Source organism: Eschrichtius robustus, chromosome 3, assembly GCF_028021215.1.
Source record: "Eschrichtius robustus isolate mEscRob2 chromosome 3, mEscRob2.pri, whole genome shotgun sequence".
In the NCBI taxonomy this organism is placed as follows: domain Eukaryota; kingdom Metazoa; phylum Chordata; class Mammalia; order Artiodactyla; family Eschrichtiidae; genus Eschrichtius; species Eschrichtius robustus.
Genome location: NC_090826.1, coordinates 131,276,472 through 131,296,898, shown reverse-complemented (window position 1 = coordinate 131,296,898; position 20,427 = coordinate 131,276,472). Strand labels below are relative to the sequence as shown.

Genomic DNA, 20,427 nt, shown 5'->3' with positions numbered 1-20,427 from the left:
GTAAAAGCCAGTCTTTTCTATGACCTACCAGGCGTCACATGATCTGGTCTTCCTTTACCTCTCTCCAACTTCTTTTACTCTTTTCCCACCTCATTCATTCCAGATTTCACCTCCGTGAACATGTCAGGCATACTCCCATATTAGGGCCTTTGCACTTATTCTTTCTTTTTCCTAGAATGTTTTTCTCTTCATATATCCTAATATATCTACAAGGCACACTCAGACCCTACTTTCAGGTCTTTAATCAAATGTAACCTTCTCCAAGAGGCCTTTTCAGGCTACCCCGTCTAAAATTTTACACATACCTGGCCCACTCCCTTTCCTTGCTCTATTTATTCAACTCAGTATCTAAATACTCTGTATTTTGGTTGTTTATCTTATTATCTGGCTTTTCTCCTTGAACAGAATAGAGGTTTTTGTTTTGATTGCTACTCCTTCCCTCCGAACTAGAATAATACCTGGAACTTAGTAGGTGTTCATTAAAATACTTTGTTGTATGACTGATCTCTTTACTTTCTCTGCATCTTTATCCTTTTCTCCTGTTGAAATTCCACCTGTCTTTCAAAGCCTAGTTCAAATGCCATCACCCAGGAGTTTTTTTAGAGTGTTCCAACAGGAAGTCATTTCTACATATGTGTTCTCGTTTCATTTTATATTTCTTTTAGAGAACATTTCAGATTTAGCCTTACAGTTAATTTTTCCTTTATAAAGTCACAGTACTTACTAAATGAAGAGTGTGTATAGCATAGCTGCTTTATATAATAGCTCTTCTACTAAATTTTTTAAGCATTCTGTTCAGCAATACTTGCTTTACAAAGAATTTCAAAATAGACATTACAAATTGGCTGACTGTAGGCAGTCCACAGTCAAGTTTGTTTGATCCACAAAGTGTTGGTCTGCACTATACTCTAAATTTTTTAGGTGCAAACACTCAAAAACTAGAAATTTTTACATAAAAATCTCAAATTTCAGTTTTCCCTAGGAAACAGTGGTGTATCTGCCAGTGTCAGCCTTGCATCTTCACATAACAACAGTCAGCTAAAGTTGAATAGTAACGATAATCTTAGATGTGAGGCATACTCTTTAACACAATCCCTGTCACTCGTCATTGCCATTTTCAACACTAAGGGTCTGATGACAGTTGCCGTTTATTATCTGTCATATTTAATTCCTTTGTTACCTTCACTGTCCCTGAAGTTATTTTAGATTGTAACCCCTGCTTTAAAAGGATATATTTATTCCTTTAAGATGATGTTTAGGTGAATAAGCTATTTCATGAATAGCTGTATGAAGCTTAACTTGATTTCACTAAAGTGCTGACACTCCTTTACTAATTTAATATTGGGCAGAACATTGAATAACATAGTCTGAAAATGTTTTTAATTTGTTGTGTAGATGCTCCTCCTCCTACTTGGGAACAGCTAGAAAATGGGCTGGTTGCTGTGCGTACAGTGGTACACGGGTTGGTTGATTATATCCAGAATCACAGCAAAAAAGGAGCAGATCAGCAGCAGGTAAGGGAGATGTTTGAAACTTAGAAGTAAGCCACTGTGTCTATCCTTACAGATAAAAGCAAAGCCAACAGGATGACGTGAATCTTTTTAGACTCTGTAAAAACTAGAAATTAAACTAAAATAAAAACCTATTTTTAACTCCCTGTTCCATTAGACATCATGAAGAATGTAACAAAAATTATAAGATTTATAGTTTAGAATGGTTAGCAGCCAGTTTATTGGATTAGCCTAGTAATTTTATGTGACAACATTGAAATTAAATAATCCTTGTTGGTCTAATGTGCTGGAGTCACTTTTCACATTGGATACAGCAGCATTTGATTCTTGCTAAAGGTTATTCCATTTATATAAAATTATTCTCTTTGGTTACTATTACATTTCAGTTTGACAGTAGATATCACTTTTCAGTGCTAATGCTGTATCTCTCCAGTACTGTTCACATATTTTGTAAATGCTTTTTCTGCATTAGCATTCAGATATTTTTCATTCATAATGTCTGTTATGACAGTGGGCCAAATTTTCGTCAGGTATTTTTAGATGAAATATATGGCAGTAAAATATAATAGCCTGTGTTATGGCTAGAGTTTTTAATTTTACTCCCAATAATTTCCTTTTGCCCTCAGAATTTATGTTAGGTTCAGTACATCTTTTATTTTGTAGTAGTAAGCTTGAGAAATTAAAACTTTGTTATTAATTTATCTGGCTCAGTAAATATTAACAATAGATTATTCAATATTCCTTTTTTCTTTAAAAGTAAGAAATATTAAAAGTGTCCTAGTAGAATAATATGGATATGCTTTTCCCAATCTAAGCACAGATCAGGACTTTATTTTATGATTAAGAAATTTCGAAAATTAAAAACTTACTTTTAACTCCCTGTTCCATTAGACATCATGAAGAATGCTACAAAAATAATATTAACTTTTAAGTTCTGCCTCTTGTAGATTTGTAGTGTGTTATAAGGAAACATAATTGTAAGTATAGCTATATTGAACATTGTCCACAACAAATATTAGGAGACAGTTTAAATATTTGAAAGTCCTAATCTCCAGTGGTTTGCTTGTCCACTGTAAAACGTTGGAAAGAAGATCATAGAGCTCTCATGAGATTGAATCAAGAATTTATGTGATGTTACATGTTTGACAGTTAATATCAGCATATCAGAAAAATCAGGACTACTTTTTTTTTTAAGTAATTTATTTTGCACACTTTCCAGGACTTTTCTCTGGGCAGTCTAGATAAGTGTATGAGCTAGTCTGAATTATTCATCTAGATTATTAAGATCCTAAAATGGCAATGCAAGATTTACATTTTTTTTTTTTATGGCTAATGTTTTAATTTTGGTCGTAGCCTCCACAGCATAGCAAGTATAAAACATACATGTGTCGAGACATGAAGCAGAGAGGAGGATGCCCTCGTGGGGCCAGCTGTACATTTGCACACTCACAGGAGGAACTGGAAAAGTAAGTGTGAAAGTCATCAGACTCAACCTTCCAGTAATTTGTTAGGGAATAAGATAGAATTATTAAGTAGAATAATTTGCTGCCATTGAGAAATATGAAAAGATGTAGTTGCATTCCCTTTGATGAATAGGAAATGTTTAGAAAGTAATACAGAATTTTAAAAAAGAAAACCAAAGCAGTTTCTTCACCTTTCATTACATTGTACCTACAAGTAGGAAGCTACTTGTGGTTAACTGAATCTAAAAGTGACTCATTTTCACTATACCCCCCCAATTAAAAGTCTAAGAATTTTCATCAACTTTAACTGATTGATTTTAACTAACTGCATAATGCATTTCCAATGGAAAAATTTGCCCTTTGCTCTATTCAAGAAATTATTTATTGCCTGGCTCATTTTCACAGATTATTTCAAATTTCAAGGACCAGATAATTTCAGTGATGTTAAATTGCCAGCACATAGTAGAAAGAAAGGAAAAGCTTCTTAATTGTTTTATAAAACCAGTATAACGCTGACAGTAAATTTGACAAAGCACAATTAAAGAAAACTACAAATTCATCTCACACATTAATATTTTTAAAATCCCAAATATTAAAACTTAGAATTCAGTAATACATTAAAATAGACACCATTACTAAGTGCAAAGGTAGCATAATATAATTACTCTGGGTTAGAGAAGAATGGGTATGATAACCACGTGGTCATATCCAAAGATGCCAAAAGGCATTTGAATAATATCCGATGTCCGTGATAGATCAAGATCCCTTAGTAGAACAAAAACATAGATGTTTTCCCAACATGATAATTAAATCTCAAATCAAAAGCCAGCATGATAGCATGATGCTTAATTGGTATTAGTTTATTAGATTCAGTCTTGTTACAGACAAGAGTAAGGGAAAATTTTCTACTAGTAAAAAATGTTATTTAACATTCTGGAAGTTGTAGCTAATGTATGTAAACAGAATGAAATAGCCGAAATCATTAAATGGGAATACTCAAGAGAAATACTAGAAACGAGAAACAAGAATTTAGTAAGGTAGCAAATCAAAAAATTAGTTTACAAAAATGAAGTACTCTCATATAAACTAGAGAGGGAAACATAACCAGTTAAAAAGTAAGGTGACATTAAAATCCCTTTCGCGTTAACAACAAAAACAAAAAAAGATAAACACCAAATAATAAACTAATAAGAAATATCCAGGATCTATTGAATTGAATTAGTAAACTACATAGGAACATAAGAGAAGAGTTGAATAAATGAAGAAGCATACTGTGTTCTTGGATAACACTTGGCATTATAAAGGTTTTATTTCCTCTTAAACAGTAAGTTCAGTGAAATCCCAATTAGAATCTTAACGTGATGATTTTGGGAACCTAACAGAATCATTCATTTGGGAGAAAAAATATGCCAATAGCCAGGAAAATTTTGGGTAAAAAAGGTCTTCAACAGGGGCTAGACTAATAACTATTAACCTGTTTTATGAGCTAAAGTAAGTATAAAGACTGTGGTATTAGCATAGGAATAGATAGACCAATGAAATACAATAGAAAATCTAGAAAGAGTTCCAGATACATATAGGAACTCAGCATATGTGCAAAAGGTGGCATTTCACATCAATAACAAAAAAACATGACGATGAAACAACTCTATCCATTTGAAAAATAGGGCTGGATTATTACCTTTACACCAAAACAAATTATAAATTTATCAGAGATTTAAATGTTTTAAAAGGAAACTATAGAGTACTTAGAAATTTTTGTTGTTATATAATCTTACAGTAGGAAGGATTTTTTAAGAATGACACCTAGCATCTATAAAGGAGAAGATCAATAAATTTGATTACGTGAAAATTAAAAAGTTAAGATAATGGCCCAAACACCACAAACTTAAAAAAAAAAAAAGTGGGGAAATGACATAGAAAAGGCTGATATCCGTAACATAAAATGAGCTCCTACAAATCTGTAAGAAAGAGAAGAACCAGTAGATATATGGATCATGTAAATAAGCAATTCACAGAAAAAACACTAATGGCCAGCAAACATGTGAAACTATGTTCAATATCATGAATTGTTAAAGAAATGTAAAGTAAAATAAAACTTTATATTTTTGAACTGTCAAATTGTCAAAGACTGAGGCTAGCCAGTGTTTAATGAGATATTGAAAAAAGCCTTTTCTTGTTAATCGGTAGTAGTTATAGCTTTGGAGCATTATAAGAATTTCTAACGTGCATACATTAGACTTAATAATTCTGCTTTTGGTTATTCACACGAGTGCAAAGTACATGTACATAATTTTCTGTTACTACATTGTTTTAATAGCAAAAAATTAGGGACAACCTAAAATGTACTGACAAAGAAATATTTAAGATTATGAAGTAGAGGAAAATATTTACTGTGCAGCCATATATGACCCTATTTCTGTAATTTATAATCTTAACAAATCTAAGAATATTAAGCCAGTGTATGGAGTGGAAAAATCTGTATTATATACCAAGCTGTTAACAGTGGTTACCCCTAATGGGTGGTCCACCCCCCGCCCCTTACCCCAAAGTGTGTGTGTTTGTGTGTGTGTGTGTGTGTGTATACACATACACAAGTTTTTAAGTTGATAGCTAGAGCCAGTGTTTCAAGAGAATTTCTAGAAAATGATGTGCTTGGAATCCTTTCCTTTTGTATCCATTTCTTAAATACATTTTAGTTCTTGATTTTTGCTTTTGCTTTTACAGTTTTGGTTTTTGATGTGTGCCTTTGCTTTTTATATAGATTTCGTAAAATGAACAAACGCCTGGTTCCCAGAAGACCCCTGAGTGCCTCTTTGGGTCAACTTAATGAGGTGGGCCTGCCTTCAACAGCTATCCTTCCGGATGAAGGTGCAGTGGATCTGCCTAGCAGAAAAACCCCTGCTCTGCCAAATGGAATTGTATCAGCAGGGAATACAGTAACACAGCTGATTCCACGAGGGACAGACCCCAGCTACGATTCTAGTCTGAAACCAGGAAAGATAGATCACCTGAGCAGTAGTGCCCCTGGATCCCCTCCTGACCTGTACGTTGTTTTTCCTAACTTTTATTTAAAGTTTCTTTATAGACATAAAGTAGAAGGAAGAAGGAATAATCAATGCTTTGTTTTGGGGGGCTTATTTTGTTGTTTTTTACTTCTATTTCCTGTGCCAGTGATTTTTGAGAAAACAATTAGCATAGGTGACATAAGATCAAAGTTTGCAAATTTTGTAGAAGAAATGGCTGTTGGAAGAAACCAGTTTCCCAAATTGTGGCAATTTTTTTTACGTTTAACAATTTGTGTACATTAGAAGTATTTTCAAGACCTTAAACTTGACTTGCAGAATCTTGCTCCCATAGGCTAGAATCTGTCCCTAAGAGTATTTCTGCCTTGCCTGTTAATCCACATCCTGTACCTCCAAGAGGGCCAACAGACCTGCCCCCTATGCCTGTCACCAAATCACTTCAGATGGTACCGCGAGGTTCTCAGTTATATCCAGCACAACAGGCAGATGTTTATTACCAGGATCCTCGAGGAGCTGCTCCACCATTTGAACCAGCACCTTATCAGCAGGGTAATGATCTTTCACTTATGTCACTCACTTTTCTTAGAAGGTATGAGAATGATTTCAAGAGTGATCATATTTTCAGTAATCTCAAAATAAATAAATGCTTTTTTTAATACTTGGAAAAAACCGAGGTTATATGATCAGCTAAATAGTATGAAATAAATGAAGTAGCAAAGCTATGAAAAGTAATTTGCCCTAACTGGTAAAAGCAGTTGTATATTAAATATGTTTACATATTTATAGAAGTAAGTCATCCAAGTAGACAGTGGAAATTTGCTGAGGCCGTATATATTTTCCTGACCAAAATTTTCTTCGAGTACGAGAAAAGAATTTAATATTACAGTGGATATAAATTAAACACACAGTACATTTTTTTGCTTTCAGTTGTCACCTAATTTTTTTCTAGGCCCTGTAATATATATGAAAAAATGCAAATACATACTTTTAGATAGTTTATAGTATAGAATCAGTATTAGTAAAGAATAGAAAACTATATGTGTGAGAGTATATATATCTATATATGTGTTTAAAATGAAGTGTTCAGTTGTGGTAGTTAATATTACTGTGGTAGAAATTAACTGCAAGACTCAAGGAAGATCATTGAGAACTTGAGGAATCAAAAGACTTTGTGGAAGGATGCCCTAAGTAGAGGTATTGGGAATAGAAAGGAAAATTTACAAATGGATTGTAAAGATGAGAGTCTAGAGTAAAGGAGGAGTAAGGAGACTCGTTGTTAATCCAGGTGTGACTGTTGAGGTCTGGATTAGTGTGATGGGAAAAAAGAAAGTATTTGAGAAAATAGACAAATGTGGAAAATTAGCCAGTTTTAATAATATACCAGGTATGGAGAATGAGGAGAGGACTTGATTGAGGTTTCACATAATGTAATTCATGTGAAAAAATAAACAACGATTTTTAAACTAAAGTGTTGACTCTCTCTGTCAGAAACAGTATAGTGCTATTGTTTTTTAAACCGGGATAGATTCAAGGTGTTCTCCATTTCCTTTTCCCAAGGCTATATTAATTTTGAATCAGCAGTGTCTTTTCTGATTTCAAAAAAAGTAGTTTTAAGTTGGCATGGTGTCATTCATACATATAAGAATATGATAAAAGTTGATCTGTGTCTTCCTTTTGACCATTCATTGCAGGAAAATCCCAACTGCTTTTGTTGAGTTAACCTTACATATGCTGAATCAGTAAGGGTTCAATTGCAGATAGCAGAAACCATTCTGGCTATATTAGCAGAAAGAGGTTTAATGCAGAGAGTCCTACAAAATCAGTAGAAGCATTGGAAAAGCAGACTTAAGCTAGGTCTCCAGGAATGAGTCCCAGAGCTAGTTGCTGAAAGACCCTGTTACAATGAAGCTGAAGAAATAGGAAACTTCTGCCCTAATCACCAACTTGAGGAGCTCATCAGTTGAGGCAAACGTCTTGAAATTGGGAAGCTACTGCCACGACTGTTGTCTCAAGAACTCTAGGGGACTTCCCTGGCGGACCAGTGGTTAAGACTCTGCACTTCCACTGCAGAGGGCACGGGTTCAATCCCTGGTGGGGAACTAAGATCCCACATACCGCACGGCACAGCCAAAAAACAAAGAACTCTAGAGTTATGCAGTTAGCTACTAGATCTGTAGCAGCAGAATGGATCTCTTTCCAGTTAACTCAATTTCACATTCAAAACTTATGCAGATCAGTGATTTGTAGAACCTAAGCTTCAGGGAAATATAGTTTTTTTGCTTTTCAGTGTTTGCAGTATGTTAAGGCACACCAGAAAGATGGTCAAACAATTGAGAGAGCCAATTTACTGTTGTAGACTATAAGTAGATTGGTGTTTTCAGTAACTTTTAAGGATAATTTTTGCTTGTTATTTTTCACAAAGCTAGCCTGACTACATAAGCAGAGGGAAAAACATCTAAAGAAAGGAGTGGATTTTTAATTCTTTAGTGTTGAAATATTTTAAAAGGAAAAGTCTTAAATAGAAAAATAGATTGGCTCATTGTTGCTTTTGGTTCCTCTTTTGTATTGTACAGGTATGTACTATCCTCCACCACCACAATGTGTGTCCCGCTTTGTCCGACCTCCACCATCTGCTCCTGAACCTGGTCCTCCCTACTTGGATCATTATCCGCCGTACCTCCAAGATCGTGTAGTAAACTCTCAATATGGCACACAGCCACAACAGTACCCACCTATGTACCCACCACACTATGATGGCCGTCGAGTATACCCTGCTCAGTCTTATACAAGAGAGGAGATTTTCCGAGAAAGTCCTATACCCATTGAGATTCCACCTGCAGCAGTACCATCCTATGTACCAGAATCCAGAGAAAGATACCAACAGATGGAGGGTTACTATCCAGTGGCTCCCCACCCAACTCAGATCAGACCTTCGTACAACAGAGTATGCTGGGTTTTTGGGGTTTTTTCTTATTATATAGATTTACTTGATTATTGCTTGCAGTGATTTTTTTTTTTAACCTTTTGCCATGGTAATAACTCTTTGATCAATCAGTTCTTTTTTAAAAGAAAGCATCTTCTCTTTTTTCACCTTTTCATAATCTGCATAGGTTGTTTGTTTTTTTTTAACTTTTAAAGGGGAAAAAAATTAATACCCCACTCCCGCTAACCCATCTTAGTTTCTGAACATTAGATGGTTTTATTAACATTTCTAGATTTATTTAAAAATTATGGTCTCTGACCAAGGAAAAGAAACTTAAATTTAGCTCTTTGGGAAATCCTGAGAGCTTTTGGGGGTTTTGTTTGTTTTGTTTTGCTTTGTTTTATTAAGTCTTGCTGTTTCGGATGTTAAGATGAGTATACAAGCTGCTTATTTAAAATATGTGCTAAGTGAATCAATGTGTCCTGAAATTCTTTTTCAATTTTTACTCATCTTTGCATTTTCAGGAGCCTCCTTACAGCCGGCTTCCTCCCCCTCCCCAGCCCCATCCTAGTCTAGATGAGCTACATCGAAGACGAAAGGAAATAATGGCACAACTAGAGGAAAGGAAGGTTATCTCTCCACCTCCTTTTGCACCTTCACCAACATTGCCTCCTGCCTTCCAACAAGAGGAAGTAAGCACATCTTTTTTAGTCTCTTTATCAGTTTTTCCTTAATCAGTGATTTATTGTGTCCTATTTAAGTCATCTTCACCTATTCCCAAGGTCATGAGGGTGTTTTCCTCTAAAAGGTTTATTATTTCACATTTAGATCTACAGTCCATCTAGAATTGATTTTTGTATATAGTGTCTTAGGAGTTAAGATCAGTTTTTTCCCCAAAGGATATCTCATTGATCAAGCATCATTTAATGAAAAGACCATCCTTTCCCCAGTACCCTGCAGTCACCTTTATCATAATCTGGTCACCTTTGTCATAGTCAGGTGACTGTATGTTTCTGAACTCTATTCTGTTTCATTGATCTGTTTCTCTATCCTTGTACCAACACCACATTGTCTTAATGTAGTAGTATTGTACATCTTAATGTGGTGGTGTATGTTTTCCAGTTTTGGTCTTCAGGATTATCTTTGCTGTTCCTGGTCCTTGGAAATTCCAGACACATTTTAGAATCAGCATGTGGATGTCCACAGAAATCTCTGCTGCAGTTTTTATTAGGATTACATTGAATCTCTGGATCTGAGTAGCCCAGTATGGTAATAACCACTAGCCACATGTGGATAATGATGCTTAAAATGTGGCTAGTTCGAATTCATGTGTGCTGTAAGCATAAAACATACATTGGATCTGAAGGTTTAGTACCCCCCCCCCAAAACATCAATATATTTTACATGTTAAAATGATACTACTTTGGGTGTATTAGGTTAAATAAAATGTATTGTTAAAATTAATTTTACCTGTTTCTTTTTATTTTTTAATATGGCTACTAAAATGTTTTAGATTACATATGTGGGTCAATTATATTTTCATTGGACAGTGTTGCTTTAGATCCATTTGAGGAGAAGTGACATCTTTCCAATATTGAGTCTCCAAGAACATGGTATACCCTCCACTTCCTTGGATCTTCTTTAATTTTTGTCAATAATGTCATATCTCATATAGTTTTCAGTGTCTTGCACATCTTTCAATAAACTTATTCCTAGAAAACTAATGTTTTTGAAGCTATTTTAAATGGAATCCTTTTTGAAATTTCATTTTCTCTTTGTTATTATTAAAGAGAAATTAAGTAGATTTTTGTGTATTTTGACACCTGTGTTCAGCAGCCTTGGTAAATTTCCCTATTAATTCTAGTATTTGTTAGTGGATTCTTTTGGATTTTCTGTGCACAGTCATGTCCTCTGTGAATAATGACCATTTTACTTTCTCCTTTTCAATTCTTAAGTCTTTTCTTTTTTTTATCTTGGTTGTGTGAGCTAGATCCTCCAGTATAAAATAAAAGTGATGATAGGTTTTCTTATTTCCAGTCTTTGAGCAAATGGAGCGTCTAATAATTTACCATTATGATGTTTGCTGTCAGCCTTTTTGTAGGTAATCTTTATCAGATTAATGAAATTTCCCTATATTCCTAGTTTTTATAGTTGAGACTGTCAAAGGTTTATTCAGTAGTGAGGAAAACAGCAGGATGATAAAGTTGATTCAAAGAGTAGGAGAGACAGGCTAATATAGGTAGTGAAAGGCAGGGAAAAAAGCACTGAAATAGAGTTGCTAGAATAAACTGGTTAATGTACTAGAGGGTAATAAACCATAATTTGAGGGTTATCAGTATTTCCACAAAGCAGTACTAACAGTTATCATGAATGAGTGTTGTCTTATTATCTTTTTAATGTCTTCAGGGTCTATAGTGACCCCATAGACATTTTTCCACTTCTGATAATTTTTTTCCTTTGTCAGTCTTGCTAGGGATTTATCATCAGTTTTATCTTTTCAGAAAGCCAGCTTTTTGCTCTGTTGATCTTATTTATTTAATTATTTTGGTTTGTTGATTTTACATAACTGCCTCAGCTCGATGTGTATGTGTGTGTGTGTGTATATATATATATATATATATTTTTTTTTTTTTTTTTTTATGTCAAGTAGGTTTTTTCAGTAGGGTTGCAGTTGATATTATGTAAGGAAAATGTCTTGCATCCTTTATTTGTAGAATTATGATTCTAAACAATATTTCTAGCTGACAAATTATGAATAATAAGCAATGAAAATTGAAATATATCACATTGCATATAATAAACAGTAAACTTTTGGGTCTACAAAAGTAATCTACTAAATAAAGATTGTTCATAGTATCTGGCTTTCCTGTCTAAACACTTTGGATGAATTTTCCACAATAATGTAGGTTAATTAGTAAAGCTATAACATCTATTTTTTTTATCTTCTATTAATATAATTTTACTTGTAAAGTATCAACATTACATGATATTTTTTCAAAAACTGACTATTAGAGACATCCCAGAGCCTTGTTATGCCATACCATTTTTTGAGAAATATGGAAAGCAGTATGACACTGTGAAAAGTGAGCTAATTTTGGAATGAAATATACTTATCTATGAGGTTCAGCTTTGTGGCTCAGTGTGTGATCTTTTGTAAGTTATTTAGCCTTCATTAACCCTGAGGCTCAGGTTTCTCTATTTGTAAATCAAGCATAATAAAACCTACCTCACAGTGGTGTGGTGAAGATTAAATGAGACATAAGGCATCTGGCACAAAGCAGGCATTCAGTAAATAATAACTGTGTATTTATTACTTTTTTACTTGTAATAAAAATGATAATAATGCCTGGCTGTTACAGAACTTCATCTATTGACAGAATTATTTTAGTTACTGACATACAAAGCTATATAATTAAACTTCAGTTCTGATTATAAACAACCTACATATAATTATACTAAATTCATACATTATAAAAATATATAATATAGAAAGAAATTTCTCCAAAATCTCATTTTCTATATCACTGTCAGTTTATTATATATTTTAACTTTTTATATATGTTTCAACTTTTCTGTGCATGAACTAACACACCATTATAATTTTTAATCAGATCATTTAGTAATAATATATTCAGATTTTACGTTTTGCATTTTTTTTGTTTTTGTTTTTACTTAACCAGTTATCCTGGATGTCTTTCTGTATCAGTATATAAATTTATCTCATTTTTTAAAAATAATTTATTTATTTATTTATATTTTACTTTTGGCTGCGTTGGGTCTTCGTTGCTGCACAGGGGGTTTCTCTAGTTGCAGCGAGTGGGGGCTACTCTTCATTGCGGTGCGCGGGCTTCTCATCGCGGTGGCTTCTCTTGTTGCGGAGCACGGGCTCTAGGCGTGTGGGCTTCAGTAGTTGTAGCTTGCAGGCTTAGTTGCTCTGCGGTGTGTGGGATCTTCCCGGACCAGGGCTCGAACCCATGTCCCCTGCATTGGCAGTCTGATTCTTAACCACTGCACCACCAGGGAAGTCCTATCTCATTCTTCAATGTATTGCTGTATAATACATTGATTGCAGGGGAAAAAGCACTCTTGTTAGTAGGTCATGTCTTTAAAAAGCTAGCTGTTCTACACAAAATTTGTAAGCAGAGGAGAAATGTAAAAAGGAGCTGGAATTTTTAAAATAGAAGTAGGACAAAAAAAAAGGAAAGAGGTTATAAACAATGGAAACAGGAGTTGTGGTTGAAAATGAGTGGTACTGTGAACAGCATATCCCTCTGCCAGTGCAGAAGACCGAAGTGATGACTCAGAAAATAGAAGGTTTTTTTTAGTATAGGGGGAAGCATAGAGCCATTTAAATGTACCAGTACCCCCTGGATTATTAGTATGTCAGTATATACATCTGTGATAAAGTGAGAGCAATTTATTAGTGTTCTAGCACTCCCTATACTGGTATAACCTTGGTCCGATCACCCACGTTGTCTCTCATGGACTTGAAGAACATATGAGATAGTGTATACATAAAAGTACTTAGAAAACTGTAAAACATTACACAAATGTGAATGTAAGTAAAAATGCATTAGACCTAGAATACCTATTTAGTTATTACATAATTTCAGAGCTCATCCTGAGAAAAGAAAATTAGGAGTCTTATCCTTTTTACTTCATTGACTCAACCCTAAGGACCAGAATTTATTCAAGATATGAATTACTGCTATTAAAGAGATTTAGGTAAAAAAGTTATTACGTCGTCATGTACTATATAGAACATTTAAGATTACATTTTAAAGAATTTCTAATGTTCTTGTTTACCTGGAATGTTATTGAAAGAAACATTAAGGAGGGTCTAGCAAAACTAGGGCCTAGTACATACTTGCTTAAGTGTTAACTGAATCTGATGAGAAAGAGGATGGGCAAATCTCTTCAAAAATCCTAATTTGATTCTCTGAAAGATATTGAGATACTTCTTTTTTTTTTTTTTTTTTTTTGAGATACTTCTTTTTGACCCTCTGTTAACAAAGTGTAAAGGCTGAATATCATTTTTCATTTGTTTTATATTTTTCATAGTCTACAAAAATCTTCTAGTGACACAAATCAAATAACCGTTACTCTGTTGCTTCAGCATGATGTTCTAAAGAAATTCCTGCTTTCTTTGTGCTGTTACTCATAGACCCATTTCCTATTTTGTTTCTTTTTTCCTTTTTCCATCTGTAGTTTTTGGATGAAGACTTGAAGGTAGCTGGGAAATACAAAGGAAATGATTATAGCCAGTACTCACCGTGGTCATGTGACACCATCGGCTCCTACATTGGAACCAAAGATGCAAAACCCAAAGATGTTGTGGCAGCAGGGAGTGTGGAAATGATGGTATGTGTAATAACTAAGCCATAATTAATACAAATCAAGATAAACCAAATAAATTATCCCCAGTTAATAGTGTAAACACAAGTAACTGAGCTTTGCTTAAGTTTCAGACCATATTCTATACTATGTGATTGAATTATATTTATATGTTTTTTTAGTTCTTTCAGGTATATGTAAAAATCTTTTCAAACTTGTCTAGACAAAGAAGAGCGTTTCTTATGTTTCTGTGAAGCTAGCAATTAACCCAACAGCTGTTTAGAATTGAAAGTAAATTAATTTGCATAATTAAGACCTTGAATTTCTTGTCCAAATAAATTATAACTCTTCTGCAACTCTTAAGTTTAAACAGTAAAGTTGAATCTAGTGAACAATACTAGTGTTTGAATCAGAATTATAGTTACTTAGCTTCAGTAGCAAGGGTCTAGCAATTAGATTTCCATTTATCTTTCTGACTGGAATGCCTTTTAAAAGCCTATGTTGGCGCTTATATTTTTAAACAGTATTTTTCTAACTATTGATTGTTGAAAATTAATTTATTGGGTCATGATGGGCCTTTTTTTAAAGAAATGAATTAGAATAACAATATAAATACAAGAGTACATTACATGTAGTTAAGGATAAATGTTTGTCATGAAAATATATATGTATACATATATACATTCAAATATATATATATTTGAATGTATATATGTACTGGGTCATGATGTAAAAAATATTATAGGGAGTGGTCAGAGGTTTGAAAAGCAATGTTTTATATGACAACTAAAGGCAACTAATGATTTTAGTCTTATCAGTAAGAACATTATACTCTATTTTAACCTTATTACAGAGCTAGAGGAAATTATGTTAGAGATCTAAGTGTGGGGTGGAGTTCTCATTTTACTTTTTACCAGAATGTGGAGAGTAAAGGAATGAGAGACCAGCGATTGGACCTTCAGAGAAGAGCAGCAGAAACCAGTGATGATGACCTCATCCCATTTGGAGACCGACCAACAGTATCTCGGTTTGGTGCCATTTCTCGAACTTCCAAAACAATATATCAGGGTGCTGGCCCAATGCAGGCTATGGCACCTCAGGGAGCTCCCACAAAATCTATTAACATTTCAGGTAAGAATCTCAGAGGTAAGCCGATTTGGAGTGTTCATAGTCACAACTCCCAGCACCACCTACTCCCCATTTACCGTCAGTGCTTTTCATAATCTTGCAGGGCAGTAGTCTTCAAACTTTTCTGTGGAATTATCCCTGTAGAAAGGTAATTATAACCCAGGGAATTGTAGGGGTACAAACTAAAATTAAATATCTGTATATGAAGGTAATAACCTATGTGCTATTTTTAATAGTTTCATTGCTTTTGTTAAAATAATACATCTCATTTTTTAAAAAATATCAAACAAAAGAAAAAATTACAAAGATTGACATTTTAGTGGGGGAAAAACAAACATCAATACCCCTCCATCTTTCAAGGTAACTGTGTACATAATATGCCTATGCCTTTTAGATTATGGCTACCTAAAAAGAAGAATCAAATCTATGAATTGCATCATTCCACTGTAAATTACTCTCTTACAGATTATGGTCCGTATGGAACCCACAGTGGCTGGGGAGGTTCTCCATATTCACCTCATCAAAACATACCTTCTCAGGGACACTTCAGTGAGAGGTATAAGTCATTCTTTTTACTTTTACAAGCCTTTAAAATTACTCAACTTACTTTGTTTTTCTGGTCATAACATGTTTTAAAAATAAAATTTTAAATTTATTCCATACTTTCTTTCCCACAAAAGGGAGAGAATATCTATGGCAGAAGTAGCCAGTCATGGAAAACCCCTTCCATCTGCTGAGAGGGAACAGCTACGACTAGAATTGCAGCAGTTAAACCAACAAATTAGCCAACAGACCCAGCTGCGTGGACTAGAGGTACCAGCCTAGAGATGTTTTTTCATTCCAGTTTGTGAAGAGTTCTCAAAAAGATTTTACAAGGAGGAACTTCGGAGGTAAAATGAACATAAAACTTTGAGGTTTGTTTCCCAAGAGTTAGTGTAGTTGTCCATTTTTCAAAGAATGTAAGTACTTCGAAGTTCTGAGACAATAGGAAATATAGAATTTCTGTTACCTGAGAATAGAAAACATATTTTATATGTTTTATATATTATACATTATATATTATATATGTATATATATAAGCTCCTTTTATATTTTTACACTGTATAATATTTTAGATAATCTAAAATTTGTAGATTATCTAAAATATTATATAAAATAAAAAATATAAAAGGAGCTTATATTCCTTGATGGCACATTTAAGTTGAAGATATATAGTATATAGTTTTTCAATCAACAGATGCTTTTAGCTTAAGATTTGTTTTTAATTTCTTATATTTTCTTTAATTTTTAAAAATTTCTCTCATTTCTTTTACTCGTCAGCATCTTTAGTAGACGCTTAGAACTTTGACCAAAAAAAAATAGCCTCTGTATAATAATAACACCTTTCATTAATATAGTTCTTTCATTTTATAAATTACTATGACATATCTTATTTGACCCATATATGTCCCTGACAATTAGATTAGGGAGGTGGTATTGTCCTCCCCCTTTTTGGTTGAAGGATATTAGTTTCACAGAGGTTGAAACATGAACCCAGCTCTTCATACTCCAAATTCAGTGTTCTTTCCACCATGCTACCTGATACTTATGAGAAACAAAATGTCAGAAGGCAAAGAATTCTTAAAGTCCTTTAAGTGCCACATCAGGAAGACTAGGTTTTGTTTATATTATCCTTTGCATTGGAACATAGACTTTGAATATGGAAAGCTAAAGACCTTCTAGTGATAAATGCATTGCTCCCTTCTGGAGAAAAAGATGCTCTTAGAATGTTTCTTTCTAGATCTAGATCTTTCTACCAAGATCTGTAATAATAAGTAAGATATTGCTGTAATAATAAGTAAGAAAAATAATAAGTAATAATAAGTAAGAAATAAATTTCTAACTTATTAGCAAGACCAGTAGGAGGGATTTTTGTTTGTGTGTGTGTTTGTTTTTGAACATGTGTCTGGCTTGTGCTCTTATGTAAGCAAGAAGGTTTAGAAATAAAAACCTGTATAGTACTCATGTTTGTCTCCTTTTTCCTATTGCTTTATTAACATTGGTCCAAAATTTCTTGCTGATTCCTATCGTAAGAAAAAAGAATGCTGTGTTTATTATGTTCACCGTTAGTTTATTAACTTGTTGAAGATTTGGACCTTTAACTCCATAAAGCATTATTCCTTACCTTGCTATTTCATGGCTTTTTGTCTTAGTTGAAATTTCTAGACTGATTTTCTGTTCCAAAAGAATTTCAGCACTATTTAACCCACTGTGGTTAAAAGTCCCTGCCATTACTGAGGTTTCATGAAAGAAATTATAGAATTTATATCAGAGAAAATTCAATTAAAAAACAAAAGGAAAAAAATAGAAAAGAAAAGGAAAAAAGCACATTTATAGTTGACTTCTCTTTCCACTAAGAAAAAGAGCGACTTATACCAAAGATTAAATTACTATTCACTGAGTTTAAATGCCCCATCTTTTCCCTTTTGTATTCAAATGGTACTCAGAGAAAGAAGCAGTGCCTTAACGTTTGCATCATTTTTATTGCCAATCCCTGAGTAGTAAGTTGCTTGGGCGGGTCTGGCGTCAGGCCTGGTCACTCTGTGCGCGGCGTGGCATGTGTTGAGCTGTGTGCTTGGCTTTTGCACTAGGCTGTCGGTAGCAGGTTGGCGCTGCAGAGGGAGGCGAGCGCCTTGGCAGGCCAATCACAGCCCCCACCGCCGCCGCCAAAGTGGCCTGGAGCGCCCTCAAGTGAGCAGCTGAGCTTGGAACTGCACCAGGTGGAAAGGGAAATCGGGAAGAGAACCCGGGAACTGAGCATGGTAAGTGCTATGGTGGGAAAAGAGAGGAAAGCTGAAAGAAAAGCCTCTGTGTAGTTGTGTCACTGAACTCGTGGCTCTGGAGTTCTAGAATCATCTAGAGCTGTAGAGTCATCACTCCAAGGCACTGCAGTGAGTGATTAATACTGACAATGAGTGTCCTGAAGATGGTCTGCCTCCCTGTTTTATCATTCTTCTCCTCATTCTCTTTTGGTTTGAGTGTGTTCTTTGTCTTAGTTTTCTGCATTACAAAAAACTTTCCGGGAAAACAAGGCGGTTATCTGGAAGTTACTAAATTTCTGTTAAACGTATTGATTAAGGAAGCAGAGGGGATGGTGTTTTTTGCAGTGCCCTCATGTTAAACAAAGATGTATTACCAAATAACATTTCTAGGTTTCACAGCCCTTATGTTATTGATGACATATTTTTTTGTCATGAGTGAGATGCCATCTACATATTATTTCCTGTGGAATTGTATCCATAGATATGCTTAGGGTTTGTTTCATAGTGCATGAACTCTCATTTCAGTAAATTTTTAGTCTTAAGAGATTGAACCATTCCCTCAGATTGCGTGGTAATTGTTTTTTTGTTGTTGCATAGTTTTCATATTCTTTTTAAGCAAATAGATGGGATATTTCATTTTTCTGTTTTCAATAAGTGTATTATAGATACTTATTATATTTTGACTTGCTTTTTCTGAGTCATCAGTTTTTCTGTGAGATTTTTCCATGTTAACTTGAGGCATTTGTCCCCTTGCTATCCAGCTTGGATAGTGAGCAAGTGGGCCGTACTCCATTATGTTTTTGTGCATGTCTCTCTCTCTCTCTCTCTTTTTTTTTTCTTTGTCTGCATTGGGTTTTCGTTGGCTGTGTGCGCGGGCTTTCTCTAGTTGCTTCACGCAGGGGCTACTCTTCGTTGCTGCGCAGGCTTCTCATTGTGGTGGCTTCTCTTGTTGTGGAGCATGGGCTCTAGGTGCACAGGCTTCAGTAGTTGCAGCACACGGGCTCAGTAGTTGTGGCACGCGGGCCCTAGAGCACGCGGGCTTCAGTAGTTGCAGTGCATGGGCTCTCGGGCACGCAGGCTCAGTAGTTGTGGCGTACTGGCTTAGTGGCTCTGCGGCATGTGGGATCTTTCTGGACCAGGGATCGAACCCGTGTCCCCTGCATTGGCAGGCAGATTCTTAACTACTGTGCCACCAGGGAAGTCCCTATGTCTCTCTTTTAATCTGCCTGTTTCGTTGGTCATTTTACAGAACTAAATATGATTTCTGATCATCATTTTGTATTATCTATATCTGTTCTGTCTTCCATTAGCACCATTAAATAAAAGATAATTGAATTTATTTCCTTTTCTTTCAAAGGAGAACCAATGTTCTCTGGACATGAAAAGCAAATTGAATACAAGTAAACAAGCAGAAAATGGACAACCAGAACCACAAAATAAGGTTCCAGCTGAGGACCTTACATTGACATTCAGGTAAAGAAAGGGACATTTTCATAGTCTTATACAGTCATGACAGAAGTACCCTCATACATATAATTTGATTTTTTAAATATTATTTTGTATACATTGAGAAAAGAATATTTTTGCATAAGTTCAGGAGTTAAAACTTATTTTAGATCAGACCCAAGGTTGAATTATCTGTTAATACCTAAGAAATAAAATTTTCTGCTTCCATCTCCTTTTTCCCCTTGTTTTTTAATTTATTTAAAACCAGTGTTAACATTTTGATGTATACCCTTCTGGTCTTTTTTTTTTTTCTTCTGGTTTTTTGAAGTGTGTAGGCATTTAGCCTCTTCCACCCACCTACCCGCCCCACCCCCACCCATCCTCCTGGTTTTTAATTTGGTCTATCCCACATCATCCATTATTCTTCTACAGGTACGGAAGGATACATATCAGCTATTATGAACAACCCTGCAGTAAACAATATTATAGTTAATTCTTTGTTTGCATATCTTGCATCTTAGAGTATTTTGCAACTTAGGGTATTTTGAGGCTTTTGATGCATAGTCCCGAGTTGCCCTCCTGATGATATACAACAATTTCTAATGCCCTGTTGCTTTCAGGCTTAGGTTTTTGGCTCTTTAAATCCATGCATTATCCTGGGTTCAAAGCAATTTCTTGTACTAGTAAACCTGCTAAAAGCAGGGGTCAGCACTTTTTCTTAAAGGCCAGATAGTGAATATTTAAAATTATAAGTTTTACTATTTCTGTCAAAACTCAGTTCTGCCACTGTAATGT

At 34.6% G+C, this 20,427-nt stretch overlaps 1 protein-coding gene across 1 annotated transcript in view; it reads left to right on the top strand.

Moving 5' to 3' along the window:
• RC3H1 (ring finger and CCCH-type domains 1) overlaps window positions 1-20,427 on the top strand; it is a 91,962-nt gene that overhangs the window by 69,435 nt on the left and 2,100 nt on the right. The window contains exons 8-19 of the mRNA XM_068541281.1: window positions 1,396-1,514; window positions 2,865-2,977; window positions 5,739-6,020; window positions 6,335-6,549; window positions 8,574-8,944; window positions 9,448-9,615; window positions 14,132-14,284; window positions 15,175-15,388; window positions 15,851-15,941; window positions 16,066-16,198; window positions 18,016-18,186; window positions 19,544-19,659. Of these exons, the coding sequence (XP_068397382.1) occupies window positions 1,396-1,514; window positions 2,865-2,977; window positions 5,739-6,020; window positions 6,335-6,549; window positions 8,574-8,944; window positions 9,448-9,615; window positions 14,132-14,284; window positions 15,175-15,388; window positions 15,851-15,941; window positions 16,066-16,198; window positions 18,016-18,186; window positions 19,544-19,659 (2,146 nt within the window). The remainder of the gene's footprint in view (window positions 1-1,395; window positions 1,515-2,864; window positions 2,978-5,738; window positions 6,021-6,334; window positions 6,550-8,573; window positions 8,945-9,447; window positions 9,616-14,131; window positions 14,285-15,174; window positions 15,389-15,850; window positions 15,942-16,065; window positions 16,199-18,015; window positions 18,187-19,543; window positions 19,660-20,427) is intronic.